The sequence below is a fragment of the Urocitellus parryii genome, chromosome 4 (assembly GCF_045843805.1).
Source record: "Urocitellus parryii isolate mUroPar1 chromosome 4, mUroPar1.hap1, whole genome shotgun sequence".
NCBI classification, from domain to species: domain Eukaryota; kingdom Metazoa; phylum Chordata; class Mammalia; order Rodentia; family Sciuridae; genus Urocitellus; species Urocitellus parryii.
In genome coordinates this window covers 11,355,873-11,369,663 of record NC_135534.1, presented here as the reverse complement: position 1 = coordinate 11,369,663, position 13,791 = coordinate 11,355,873, and the positions used below count along the sequence as shown (strand labels likewise).

Genomic DNA, 13,791 nt, shown 5'->3' with positions numbered 1-13,791 from the left:
TTATCTGATTGGCTTCGAGTTTTTCAACCGTCCGGAAAAACTCGCCGCGGATTGGCTGACGCTTCAGTTTTGAAAATCGTAGATTTCGCCCGCGCAGCGCCGCCCGGTTGCTCCTCCGGTGCCGAGAACCTACGAGGCCGGGAGGATCTGGGAGGCGGGGGCTTACTTAGGGAGACCGCGGACTTGGATCGGAGCAACCCTTTAGAGACTCGGTGCAGTCAAGTGAGTGAGCGCGGGCAGCGGGCGGGGTTGGGGGGGAGGTTAGCGACTTGTTCCCCCGCTTCGTGACCCCTCACCCCTGCCCCTTGCAACATAGAAACGTAGGGGTCCCTTCTTCTAAGTGGCGAGATCACACACACACACCCACCCCCCTTAAACGCCTAGGGTCCGAGAGAATAACCCCGTCCCCTCCCCACCCGGGGGCCTAGCACCGCGCTGTGTGCCAAGGACTTGGCTTTTGATTGACTTGGGCCCCCAGGAAGCCCTAAACCGGCCGGGCCGTCGGGAGGGACGGTGCCAGAGGACGTTTCGGTTCTGTTAAATCCCTAGCTCGGCATGCTGCGCCCCAGCTGAGTAGCATTTTAAACTGGCCCTTCGCACAGGCCAACGCTGCGGCTTATTCTGTCACCCCCCAAGCGCGTTCGCTGTCAAGCGCGGTTCCCTTCAGCTGCGGGCTGCTCGTGAGGGTGACTGGAGCCGAGACTAGGCGCCCAGCTTTCCCAGGCCGCTGTCCCGGAGGCCTCCAGCTAGTGGTTAAGAGCACAATTTAAATCTAGGCTCCGCCCCTTACTGACTGGGCTTCTTTGACTTCTTTTTCCCGTTTCCTTAGCTGCACATGGGTGTCCTGGAGATTGGGGCGAGAATCAAAAGTGATTCTGCCTGGTCCTGGCATGGAGTACCACTCCGTAATCGGGGCAGCCCTTGTGACACCTGCACGGAGGTGTGGTGGAGAGGTGTCCACCTCCTGTATTCCCAAAAGAGGAGGGCCGTGGGGTGGGGGGCTTTCGTCTGGTGTACAGTGTGGAAAAAGTGTTTGTGGAGAGGAAGAAAATCTCCCTCCTCAATGGGCGCTCAGGGTCTGTTCATAGGTTCCTAACCTGAAGATGGGGGTTTTGCTGCTCTTCCAGGAGGCTGATGGCACTCCTTCCTTTTTTCTCAGGGTCCCCTCTGTTCTAACTTATGGTGATGTTTTTTGTTTTGTTTTTTTTTAATATTTATTTTTTAGTTTTTGGCGGACACAACATCTTTGTTTGTATGTGGTGCTGAGGATCGAACCCGGTCCGCATGCATGCCAGGCGAGCGCGCGCTACCGCTAGAGCCACATCCCCAGCCCCAAATGGTGATGTTTTTTAAATAGTTAATTTAAAGTCTGCTAAAACCACATCTACCCTAAGAAGTTCAAATGGTATTTTGAACTTAGCAAAAGAATCACTCATCCTCTTTGTCAGTTTAAACAAATACTTTAAAAAGTTGTCCAGTTGTTGCTCCCTTTAGTTCCTCTACAAACCACTTTGCTGGCCTTGGACCGGAATCTGGGCTGTGCCCTGGGTGCAGAAGTGCTGGGGGTAGGAGAGGGTTGGCAGTGGAAAGGAGATGCCCATGTCTAGCTGACTGCAGATGAGGGCTTTGCCCAGAACCTGTGTGTTTCTGCCTGTTTGGCCCTACCCAGTTAATGCTGCCCTTGGCATTTGGGAGCAGGAGCTTTGGATGTGTACTGGCTTGCCCTAACCTGTACCTTGAGTTGTTCAGTTAGTGTCACTGTCTGTTGTGATGGTGGAGAGGGGTTCCTATGAGATTGATGGATGGATGGATGGATTAATTCATTCAACAAATGCCAGGTGCTGTGCAGGGCTCTGGGCTTTCAGTGATAAGTGAGACAGACAAGGGCCTGTCTTCTGGGAGCAGAGACAGGCAGTTAAACACACCCAGTGGTGTGCATGGGATTGAATCAATGGATGGGTTTATGGCTGGGATTGTTTTAGATTGATGGTCAGGTCCTCACTGAGGATCTGAGATCCAAGTGGTAGAAAATGGGTGAGAATGTTCCAGATGGAGGGCAGAGCTCCTTTGAAGAACAAAGGCTAGTGTGTGCCCCCAAATTAGACCTAAGAAAGTCCTCTGAGGCTGTGACCTGACCTAGTGTTAAGCTCCAGAAGGATCAAGGGGTCAGCAATCTGGCCTTACTCCTAGATCTTCCATCCTAGGTGGTAGGTTGAGCTGTGCATGGCTCTTCTTGGTTTTGAAGGTAGAATCAGGGTGTCACTCGTGACATGAGGTGTGCAGTCTGTTATTATGGCTTATCGCGATCACCACACTTTTGTTCTTTCATTCACTTAACAGTTGGGGTATTTATTGAACCCCTCGGTTGACTGTAATAGAATACTTCATCTTACCTTGGGACTTCTGTGATGATTCTCTTACCAAGTTATAAGGAAGGTATCTAAGCTTCTAGTTTTTTAAGAAAGTAAGGAAAAAAGCCCACCTCATTTGTGTTTTCCCTTTCCTAATATTTGGAGACAAGTTTTCTCAAAAGCAAGGGATTCCTTATCTTTTCCTCTCATGTTCCTTTATCCATTTATTGGGCATTTCAGCTCTAGGGAGAAGGTTGTGGGATCCTTCGGAGAACATACCCTTGGACCCCTACTTTCTTACCAACTTCTTAAGAGGCAGTTGCATTTGATGTCTGATGGCCTAGAGCCCGAGGTCAGCTCATGTGCAGCCCAGAGTGGCTGTGTCCTAAGCCCTTACATAACTCACCCGCAAGTGCTAGGATGAAAGGTGGCAGGAGAGTAAGAGCAGGCCTGTGGTTGGGCAGGGAGAGGGGTGCTGGGGTGCCTGCTTTCTTCCTGATCCAAGAAGGCAGGTGGCAGTGCCTGTCATCTTAAGCCTGAAAAAGGTGATTTGTAACATTCGTAATAGAATTGGCTGAGAAGTATGGACTTACTGGGACAGCCTTTCCCTGAGAGTGTATATTTTAGGAGAGGGAGGTGCTTGGACTGCTTGAGGGCAAGGGTCCTTCTTTATGTACAAATGAAACCACTGGACTTGTGTTTGGAATTCTGCATCTGGAGAGGGGCCCTGCTTTGGGCACTGGATGTCTTATGGTGATTTAGGGGTGGGGTTTGTGGCCTGGCAACTCTTTTCTGCTGAAGAAAGTACTGGTCTCTAACCCTGAACCTTTCTGTCTCTTGTCCGTGCCTTCACCAGAAAGAGCCACCATGGGGACCACTGCCCCAGGACCCATTCACCTGCTGGAGCTATGTGACCAGAAGCTCATAGACTTTGTCTGCAACATGGACAATAAGGACTTGGTGTGGCTCAAGGAGATCGAGGAGGAGGCGGAGCGCATGTTCATAAGGTGAAGGCAGGGGTGCTGTGCGGTGTGGGCACCAGGGGCTGCTTGGGATGCTCTGGCTTTGGACACATAGCAGGTTCACTTCCTACCTGACAGCTAAGCAGACAGCTCTTTCCTGAGAGCCCAGTGTGCTGGGGCCTGACCCAGTGTAATGGGCAGGAGAGGGAGAGGTTGTCTTTGCCTGGCTCACTGTTCTTGATGGGGCCTCTCAAGGTGAGGGGCTGTGAGGACTCACCTGGGAACTTGCTTCCCTGTCATGTGTCCCGGAGGAAGCTCTGAGTGCCTGGCAGGTGATTCACACAGGGCCTTGGAGAGCTTTCTTGGTGCTGGCAACCCCAGCTTTACCTGTCACTGCTGGGAAATGGGAGGAGGGCAGATCAATGAAAGGAGGACCTGGCTTCTGCTAGGAAGTCTCAAGTGTCATTGTCCTTGTACCAAACAGAGAATTCAGCAAAGAGCCAGAGCTGATGCCCAAAACTCCTTCTCAGAAGAACCGACGGAAGAAGAGACAGGTTTCTTGTGTTCAGGATGAAAACAGAGACCCCATCAGGAAGAGGTAGGAGTGCCAGGGCCAAGTGTGCTGGGTAGGTGGTCTCTGCTGAGGCTCGGTGCCCTCTGGGAAGGTGTTGGAGGGGCAGCTACCTGCAGCAGTGCTGGTGGGTGAAGCATTAACCAAGCATTAACTAGGCAGTGAAGCAATAACCAAGACCATGAAATTCAGAGAGTGTGTGAGTGCAGATGCCTGTGTATATGTTAGGGGTGGGGGAGGGGAAGGATTCCTAGTTTGGGAGAACCAGTCTGTATTGGGTTAGAGTGACCAGAGCTATGGACCAGATAACTGGTCCAGCCCTCTTGTTGCTGGGCATGTTATAATTCCTCACAGAAATGGTGACTGCAAAGTATTGGAGTGAAGTCACTAGGTCTTAGAGTCAGGCAGTCTGGATGTAAACACCAGTGCTGTGCCTTATTAGCTGTACGTACATCTCTGGGCTTCTCTGATCCTGTTTCCTCATCCCCCAAAGTGGGTATAATGGTGCTGCCTTCCCCGGGGCCATCTTGCAGCTTGAGATCATGTGTGAAGTTTATAGCAGGGTGCTAGACAATGTGACCTCAGTCAGAGAGAAGTTTATAGTAATTTAATCTTCCCAGCAGTTCTGTGAGGACTGGACATTGCATCTAGCTTATAGTTAGAGAGACTGAGCAGCCAGGATCTCATGGCTAGAGGTGGCAGAGCATGCCCTGGAACCCCAATCTTTTGCCTCCAATCCTCTGATTTGCACTCCAGCCGAGCTGGTGGCTTCTGGAGAGATTGGTCTGTACTGGCTTGAGTTTTTTGAGGGGTGCCCATTGCCCTGTTGAGCTATCTCAGCCCCTGCTTTTCTGTCCCCAGCAGATTATCCCGCAGAAAGACTCGGAGCAGCCAGCTGAGTTCCCGGCACATCTGTAGCAAGGATAAGGTGGAGAAGCTGGCTACAGTGATGGGGGAGAATGGCTCTCCTGTGCTGCAGCGGGTGACCCGAGCTGCAGCTGCTGCAGCCGCAGCCGCCGCAGCTGCAGCCGCAGCCGCTGCTGCAGCCTCCTCCACAGCATCGGCTGAATCTTCACCTATCCCCGAGCTTCCCAGCATGCTGACCGAGAAGCCCATGGTGGTGATAGGCCTTACCGAGCGCCGGAGTGCTGAACAGTGCCTCACTCAGTGCATGGCTGCCTCAGCTCTGTCACAGGTTCCATCCCCAGCTCCCACTCCAGCTGCACCTTCGGCTTCCCAGGGCATCCTGACATCGGATGTTGAATCAACACCTAAGAAGTCAGAGGCCGGAAGACTGGAGTCTGTCACAGTGAGCTCTTTGATGGCTACGCCCCAGGACACCAAGAGTCGAGGGGTTGGGACTGGACGGTCTGTGTCCAAGCTCAAGATTGCGCAGGCTTCCCCAGGTCTGTGGGACTCACACAGCTCTCCAGACTCTCCATGGAAGGAGCGGGTGCTGGCCCCCATCCTGCCAGAGAACTTCTCCACCCCCACGGGCTCCCGTGCAGTCCCTCAGTCAGTGCGTCGCAGCCTGATTGCCCTGTCCTCCCCGGATGCCCAAGTCTTACTCACCCAAAAGTATTCCCTGGTGTCCAGACAGGAAGGCACCAGCCGCAGATCAAGCAAAAAGATCAAGAAGGCTGCCAAGGAGCCAGCTGCCTCTGCCCGCATCATCTGTGAGTGTGGGGGGTGGTCTGAACTGGTCCCTGGTCCCTGATTCAGCTGAGTGTTTCTGAGGGACCACCTAGCAGAGAACTTTCTGAACAACTTTCTGTGATGCTGTGACTGTTCTGTATCTGTGCTGTTCTGCATGGTAGCTGCCAGTTAGCCACATCTGGCTGTTGATCACTCAACATATGGCTAGACTGATTGAGGAGCTAAGTTTAAATTTTATTACATTTTTATTTGATTTAGATTGAAATGGCTACACATAGCTAGTGGCTGCCATGTTGGATGATAAAGGTCTAATCCAACCATTATTTTATTGATGAGGAAACTGAAGCATAGAGAGGTTGGTCCCAGAGTCCCTGTGTTTCATGGCCACGTTGAAGTTGGAACCTTTGAGGAGGGTCTTCTCAGAGCCAGTGTGTTCCTCCCCTTCCCTGTCCTGCAGAGACTGACTTAGATGCAGCATGCTGGAATGCCACCTCCTATTGGTGAAATCGTGTTTAGTTTGGAATGTGGATTCTCACTGCCCCAGGCTCATTCTGGAGCAGATGACTAAGTATCTGCTGAGAGGAGTAGGAGGACCAAGTTGACTCTGGAGCTAGAGTTCTGGGTTTGGGTGACAGCTGGGCCATTTACCTACCCTACAGCCTTGGGTAGGTATGTAAATGTCTTTGGGGGCCTGGTTTCTTCATCTGTGACCTGGGATAATAGCATCACCTTCCAGGGGCATCATGAGCTTTTCTTCATTATTGCACCTAGGGTGTTTAGAATCATGCCTGGCACAGGAAGGACTCCATGGCATTAGCTGCTTTTATTATCATCAGATCTCAGTGAAGGGGACCAGTGCCCTAAGTGTTATGAGCCACAGAAGGGAGGTAGGCATCTCTGTGAGTCAGGGCTGCATGATGGGGGCGGGTCTGAGTTGGGAGGGTTTTGAAGGATGGCTGGGCTTTGGCTAGATGGGAAAAATGTGGGGATAGGCATCCCTAACGGGAACAGTTTGAACAAAGACCTTGAGGGTCAGAGCAATAAGTGATAGGGTGTCTGGGCTCATGTGCCATCTGAGGAGCTTGGGCATAACCCCACTGGAGCAGAGGAAGTAGCCCATGATAGTTGTTAGAAGATTCCTAGCACCTTGTGAAAAATGGCCAAGAGGGCTGGGCACAATGGCACATGCCTGAAATCGCAGATTCTTATGAGGCTGAGACAGAAGCCTTCCTGGGTAACTTACCAAGTCCTTTTTTCAAAATAAAAAATGAAAAGGACTGATGAGGTAGCTCACTGGTACAATGCTTAGGTAGCATGTGTGAGTCCCTGGGTTCAATCCCCAGCATTATGGGGGAAAAAAAGGCCAAGAGGAAGGAGGGAGGGAGTCAGGCGGCTGGAGGCTGCTGCAGGGCAGACTAGAGGTTGGTCTGGACAGTGAGGTTGATAGAGAGGATGGGCCACGTTTTATATTAGTGGGTGGTACAAAGTAACTGGCATTTGCCTGGAACTTATAAAATTTGCAAAAGAAAAGGTGTATCTCCTTTGGTCTGTGAACAGCACTGTTTGCTTATTAGGATTTCCTTTCTTCAACAGGAGGAGACAGGCTTTGGAGGTCATGGTGTCTATTAATTGGAAAGCTGGGGCTTGAGCCCTACTAGTTTTATTCTGTCCAGGAAGGCAAGTGCTTGCTGAGGCCTGTTGAAAGCCCCAGGGCAGGGCCCCTCAGGCAGGTGCAGATACCTCACCTTGGCAGGTTTCTCCGGGCACTGCCCTTGGTCGTGTGGTGGTGTAATTTGGGTCTTGTGAAGCATGGCATGAGACAGGAGTCTGGTGCACTGTCCCTTTTAGATTCTCAGACGTACCTAGGTGGCTCATATCTGCCTTGGAGGTTTCCCCAGGCCTGAATCTGATCCTGAGAGGTCCAGCAGGGGCAGGTGAGGCGGGGGCTATAGGAAGAGAGAGGATCTCTGGAGCTCCTCTCATGCTTTGAGATCAGATCTGTAGTTCCAAGCCCTTCTGGTTGCTCTTCCTTCTCTGCCCCTTCTCTGCTCCCAGGTGGTCTTCTGAGTGGACTGGCATGTGACCAAGTCTGTCTGACTCCAAGCCTACTGCTCATATTCCTTCTTAAGATGGAAGGAAGAGGGAGAGGAGGAGATAGGGTCCAGGATCTGGAGTCATAGAGACTCTGGGTGACCTTGGGTATACCCCTTCTCTCAACCTCAGTTTCTGCATCTGTGAAATGGTGATAGTACCTGCCTTGAATGTGGGTGGAGAACCTGTCTAGTGCTTGGGTACGGCACATGCTTAGTAGATCTCACTTAAACAAGCCAAACACAGCAAGGGCAGTATCCCTGAAGCTCCGTGTAGGTGTGACCAGGGTACACAGCTATGGGGTGGTGAAGAGGGGATGTGGAGACTTTGTGGGTGTCTTTCTGACTCCAGACTTGGGTGTGGCTGGATGGGCAACTCAGGTGGCATCTTGGTTGGGGTTGTCCCCTAAAACAGCCTTTGCCGCAGGGATTTACATGCAACTCATTCTTTTTAGAAATGAAGGAAGTACCTGCAGCAGGAGAGTAGAGAGGAAATGAGACAGGAAAGGGTAGACACAGGGGACATCTGGAAGCCTGCGTGAAGCACTGGTGAGGAGCTGCTGACCAGGGACATGAAGCCCTGGCACTCCTGGCCTGGTGCACAAATACTGAGGAGGGGCTGTCTAGCAGCAGTGGACAGGCAGGTTGCCTCTCAAGTGGATAGGCAGGGGTTAGGGGCTGCCACCGTAGGGTTTCTAGAAGGTTCTGCTATGTAGGTCAGATTCTGTTGTGGCTTCCTGGCCACCTCTGCACTGGGGAATAGTCCTTTAGTCCTTATGCCTGGCCTTAGGCCACCTCCCTGCCACCAGACCTGCTCTGACGCTGGAATGGAAGCCAGGAACAGAGCCCTCTCGTGTGAATAGTCATCACCCATAACTGCCATTCTGACTCTGAAGCTGCTCCTCCCACTGGCTGCCAGACCCCAGAAAGAGAGGTCCCCCCTTCCTGCTTCTTGCTTCCTCCTCGGTGCCTTGCCACTCTGTTGTTCCATCCCCTTGCCTGTCTGCCTGTAGACCCTAGCTGCCTCTCCTAGCTGCCTCTCCGCCTTAGCTCTGGTCACGCTCTAGAAGGTTGAGCCAGCTGAGCAGGTCTGCCTTCCACGCCCCCAGAAGGCTGTTCTGTCTCTGGCTCCGGGACGTGCTTCTCCTTCTCCCTAGACTGGTGGCTCTCAAGGTTTGGTTTCAGCACCTGCTTCCAGTTTTAAAAATCAGTGAGGACCGCAAAAAGCTTTTGATTATAAGCTAGTTACTATATTAGAAATTAAAAGTAAGGAATTTAAAAGTATTTAAAATAGTTAATATTTTATAGAAAACAGAAATTACTTAATAGTTGTTATCTATTAATAATATTTTAATATTAAAGGATTTAAAATATTTAATATCTTAATATTAAAAAACTAAAGTGTCAAGCCTTTTACCTTTTTTTTTTTTTTTTTAAAGAGAGAGTGAGAGAGGGAGAGAGAGAGGAGAGAGAGAGAATTTCAATATTTATTTTTCAGTTATTGGTGGACACAACATCTTTGTTGGTATGTGGTGCTGAGGATCGAACCCGGGCCGCATGCACACCAGGCGAGCGCGCTACCGCTTGAGCCACATCCCCAGCCCCAACCTTTTACCTTTTAACATAAGATTTTTGCTGAAACGACTTTTCCAAAACTGACTGACCTTATTCCACACTTCTCAGATCTCTTAAATGTGTGGCTTAGCTGAAGACAGCCAGATTCTGCATCTTATCTGCTGCATTTTGCTGTTTGGGTTGATGTATCTGAGAAATTTGGCCTTACACACGTGTAATCATGGGAAGAGGGAGGGCTTTTATCTGGCTTTTCTAGATAATTGTGCATGTCCTTTGTTATTATACCCAGTGTAATAAGTGACAGTTTCATGAAGACTCCTTGTAATGAAATCATGTCGTTGATTCCTCATTGACCTGTCTTGCGCTTTGACTGAATCAAAGTGGTTTTATAACCTCATGCATTGGTCATTTGGAAGATGTGTTTCTTTGAATTATACATCTTCAAAAACATCCACAGACTTCTTTTTGTAATATCAAATAAGCATGTTTGTTTTCTGATCTCATCAGAAAAGTCTTTAGGTCTCAGGAAACTGCAGTGCTTCTGGTGGTAGACACATGTTTTTCAAAATTCTATTTTTTGGGGGGAGAGCTCTTTTTTTTAAATTGTCAACAAATGCATTAGTTGTTATATTTTAAGGGATGGATTCACTTCATTTATTTTTAGGATATTGTCCAGATATCCAACATTGGATAGCTGAAGATTGCTAATTATTCTTTCAACTAAAAAAGTTGAAGAAAAATTGCTAGTTCAGCTGGCAATTCAAACACAGGCACTTTTCATGGAGACCTGGGTTTGCAGTAGATGCACATTTTACATACTTAACCACTGTGTTGAGCACAATATTAAAAAGACATGCACTTGAATTTAGATTTAATAAAATTAATGCTTCTTCACTGAGGACATTTTAAAAAATTTGCTCTTTTTAAATATACATGACAATAGAGTATATTTTGTCATACATATATGGGGTAACTATGCTAATTAGGATCCGAATCTTGTGGTTGGGCATGATGTGGAGTTACATTGGTCATCTATTCAGATATGAACATAGGAAAGTTATGCCCAATTTATTCTACTGTCTTTTCTATTCTCATCCTCCCTCCCTTCCCTTGTTCCCCTTTGTCTAATCCAATGAACTTCTATCTTCGCTCCCACCCCTTATTGTGTGTTAGCACCCACATAGCAGACAGGACAGTGTTAGACTGTTTATATGAGATAAGATGATGCTTTCTGCTGTGGTCTTGATTGGTGCTAAGCTTCCGTAGTCCCCTTCTCCCACCCCACCCCTTTTGTGTTTTCAGGGCAAATGTCAACCTAGTGAAAATGGAAAGTAATTATTTAATATTAGGGTGAAATGGTTATGACCTCGTGGAACTCCGGAAAAGGTCTGGGGATATCCAGGTTTTGGAGATTACTGTTTGAGAGCCACTGGCCTGGGCTTCCTTCTCTCTCTCATTTCTTCCTTTTCTTTGTTCTACACATTGAATCCTCCAGACCAGTTCAGATTCCCCTCTTAGGCTTTTAAAAACCTTTGCTCTTTTTTGTCATTGCACCATAATGTCCTTTATGGGATTATTTTTTGGTTGTGAAGACCAGACAGTGACTCTGTTGGTTTTGCTCACTGTTGGCTCCCTGGGCCTGACTCAGGGCCCAGTACATACCAGGCACTTGATGAATGTTTGTTGAATGAATAAGCTCCTTGTGTAGCACCTGTGCTGGGAGTTGAGGACCCAGAGCTATGCCTAGTGAAGAAGCTGAGTTGAGGCCTCCGGTGGCCATGTTAGGCAGTAGCAGAAGGCATGAAGTCTGTAGGTCCATTGAGGAAGTCAGGCTAAGGGCCCAGGACATGGTGGGCCTGTGTCTCCTGAAGGGAGCGATGGCTAAGCCCTTGCTAGAGCTGATTCTGTGAGCCTCTTGGTGTGGTACATGGCCAGTTTCTGAAGACACCTTTTGTTCCTTTGTTTTCCCATCAGGTCACAGTTACCTGGAGAGACTCCTGAATGTTGAGGTGCCCCAAAAAGTCAGGTGAGTTCAGTTCCAGGGCTAAGGGACGCTCCCAGGTATGGGCAGGGCACTCTGGGGACCAGGGTGTTGAGGTGAGCACCAAGGATGGAAGCATTTCCTGCTGCTGAGCCCTCCCTCCCCGGGCTGGACCATCCATGGCATTGCTGGCAGCCCTGCCCTTCTCCCCAGCCCGTTTAACCAGCCAGTGAGCAGCAGGGTGCCAGTCTCTATGTAGTACTTGTCAGCTCTGCTTGGCCTGCCCTGGCGGGAGGGTGGGCTCCATAGGTTGTGGATGAGGCAGACCAGCCTCGAAGAACACCTTCAGATTGGGGCGGGTGAGGTAGGGGGGTAGCCTGGAGGATTTGGAGTGCTCCCCATTCCAGGGTCACACTGCTTGGGGCCATGACACTGACTCCTCTTCCTGGAGGCCACGTTCTGCCATCACTAAAGCTAGCCCCCTCCCTTCTGGCTTTGGAGCAGAGGGCCACCGCTTGGGTTGGGCATACCTGCTGGCCTGACCAGCCCCTGGACCCAGAGACAGGGCTCATCTGGGTCTAGGAGATTGCAGTGAGCTGGGAGTGGGATCTGTGGTAACTTTCCAATACAGACACCTGAGGTAACCAACTAATAAGAGAAAAAGCTCCCAGTTTTAGTGGTCTCAGTCCATGACCAACTGACCTGTTGCTTTGGGCTTCTGGCAGCAGCATGCATCACAAGGAGAGCCTAGGGGTGCAAAGCCATTTACCTCTGGGCCAGGAAGAGAAGGGAAGGAGCCGGTGGGGCCTCACTATCCCCATCCAGACCACATCCCATTGACCCTAAGACCTCCACCAGTCCCCACTTCTTAAAATGCCCATCACCTCCCAGTAGTGTTACTCTGGGGACCAGCCCTTTAACATAGGGACCTTTGGGGACCAGACCTTTAAGAACCAAATGATAGGGTTGGGGCTGAGGCTGTGCTTAGGGGTGAGCGCTTGCCTAGCATGTGTGATTCTCAGCACTGCTTATCAATCAATAAAATAAAGGTCCATTGACAACTAAAAAAAAAAAAAAGAACCAAAGGATAGCAAGCTGCCCTCCCAATCAAAGCCATGATGGGGGCGAGATGAAACCAGGTTCAAAGCTGACATCCTCTGCCCAGGAAGCTGCTGGTCATGGCTGTCATCCTCCCATCATGCCTTGGGGCTGTCGGTGTGTGCCCAGGTCAGGTCCTCTGACACTGACTACCCCAGAGACAGGGGGAAGGCCTAGACTTGCCGGGGTGTCCCTGTAGTATCCCCTTCTGCTTTCAGCCCTGAGCACAAGGAATCCAGTGACAAGGATGAGCCTGTGGAGGCAGACAAGCCAGAGGTGAGGCGGGCAGCCGGGGGGAGGGCCTGAGGGCCCCCGGGGCTCTGCTCCACATCACAGTCATCCCAGGCCTTCAGTTCCAGGCAGGGCCCCTTAAGCTTGCTTCTTCTCACAGGCCTCCAAGAACGATGGGAGTAACTCGAGGCTCCATGGTGCCACCAAGGTTGCCCCTAGTACGTCCACATTGAAGCCTGCAGCTGGTGACCAGGAAGCACCCTCTTCCTCTGAAGGGCAACAAGGTGAGTCTTCCTGACCTGTTGCATGCAGGTACCAGAGCCACAGGAGGTCGTGCTGGTCTCAGCCTGGCCTGTCTTGGGATGAGGAACCCCATTTTCTGGAGTAAATGAAACCTGAAGATAGCATAGATCTTCCGGCTGGCACTATTGCTGGGTGCTGCACGAGTGGCCTTGGCTGGCTGGGGCAGGAAGCAGGGGGAAGGGCCTGAATCGGGGTATGAATGTGAGGTGCCTGGTTCAGGCTTTGAACTCTACTCCAAGGGGAAGAGGGGAGAGCCTGGCCGCCTGCTTTGTCTCTGTATCTGGCTCACTGTTGAGCTTCGTAGGTCCTTCCCTGTGGACAGAGGGCTGGAGAACTGTGGCTCTGGGAGCTGGCCTGCAGCCCTCCCTGGCTTTCTGGGCTCCTCGGGGGATCCTGGGGTTGGGGTTACATCTTCTGGGAAGAGTGCTTCTCCTCTGGTGGGGAGAATACTGTAGCTGTAAGATTTTGTGGCTTCCTTCTCTTTATGACAGGGTCCATGACAATGGTTGTGCCAGCCCTATAGCCCCCAGGGTGGCTGCAAGTTCCCTTTGGAGTAAGGGGCACTTTCTCCTAGTGTGAAGCAAATCCTGAGCCTGCATTCCACATGGTGACTCTGTACAGGAGCCTGTCCTTCTGCCATGGTGTCACCGGCTCAAGGCCCATTGACAGTTTAGCAACTGTGCATGGAGCTTCAGGGGCTGTAGCTCCAGTGGGACTGTCCTGCCATTCTTGCCATTCCTTAGAGCCAGTGACTACATTGCTAAGGCTTACACTTCTGTCACGGGCCACCCTGGGGGCTGCCAGGAAGAGCCTTGCCCCTCCTATAGCTCCAGCTGGGAGCCACCTCTCCCAGTCCCTCCATGCCCAGCCCACCAACATTGTCCTGCAGCCCTGTTGAAATTGCTCTCTTCACAGAGGCCAAGACTGATGAAGCAGATAGACACAGAGAGCCACCCCGGAGTGTCAGGTTTGC

The 13,791-nt window shown here is 50.7% G+C and overlaps 1 protein-coding gene across 2 annotated transcripts in view; it reads left to right on the top strand.

Annotated features, from left to right (window-relative positions):
• Window positions 1-128: 128 nt before the first annotated feature.
• Incenp (inner centromere protein) overlaps window positions 129-13,791 on the top strand; it is a 31,579-nt gene continuing 17,916 nt past the window's right edge. For both annotated transcript variants that reach the window (XM_026407613.2, XM_026407612.2), the window contains exons 1-8: window positions 129-222; window positions 3,208-3,358; window positions 3,798-3,911; window positions 4,749-5,560; window positions 11,180-11,231; window positions 12,503-12,560; window positions 12,676-12,799; window positions 13,734-13,785. In XM_026407613.2, coding sequence (XP_026263398.2) covers window positions 3,219-3,358; window positions 3,798-3,911; window positions 4,749-5,560; window positions 11,180-11,231; window positions 12,503-12,560; window positions 12,676-12,799; window positions 13,734-13,785 — 1,352 coding nt within the window. In that variant the 5' untranslated portion in view covers window positions 129-222; window positions 3,208-3,218. The remainder of the gene's footprint in view (window positions 223-3,207; window positions 3,359-3,797; window positions 3,912-4,748; window positions 5,561-11,179; window positions 11,232-12,502; window positions 12,561-12,675; window positions 12,800-13,733; window positions 13,786-13,791) is intronic.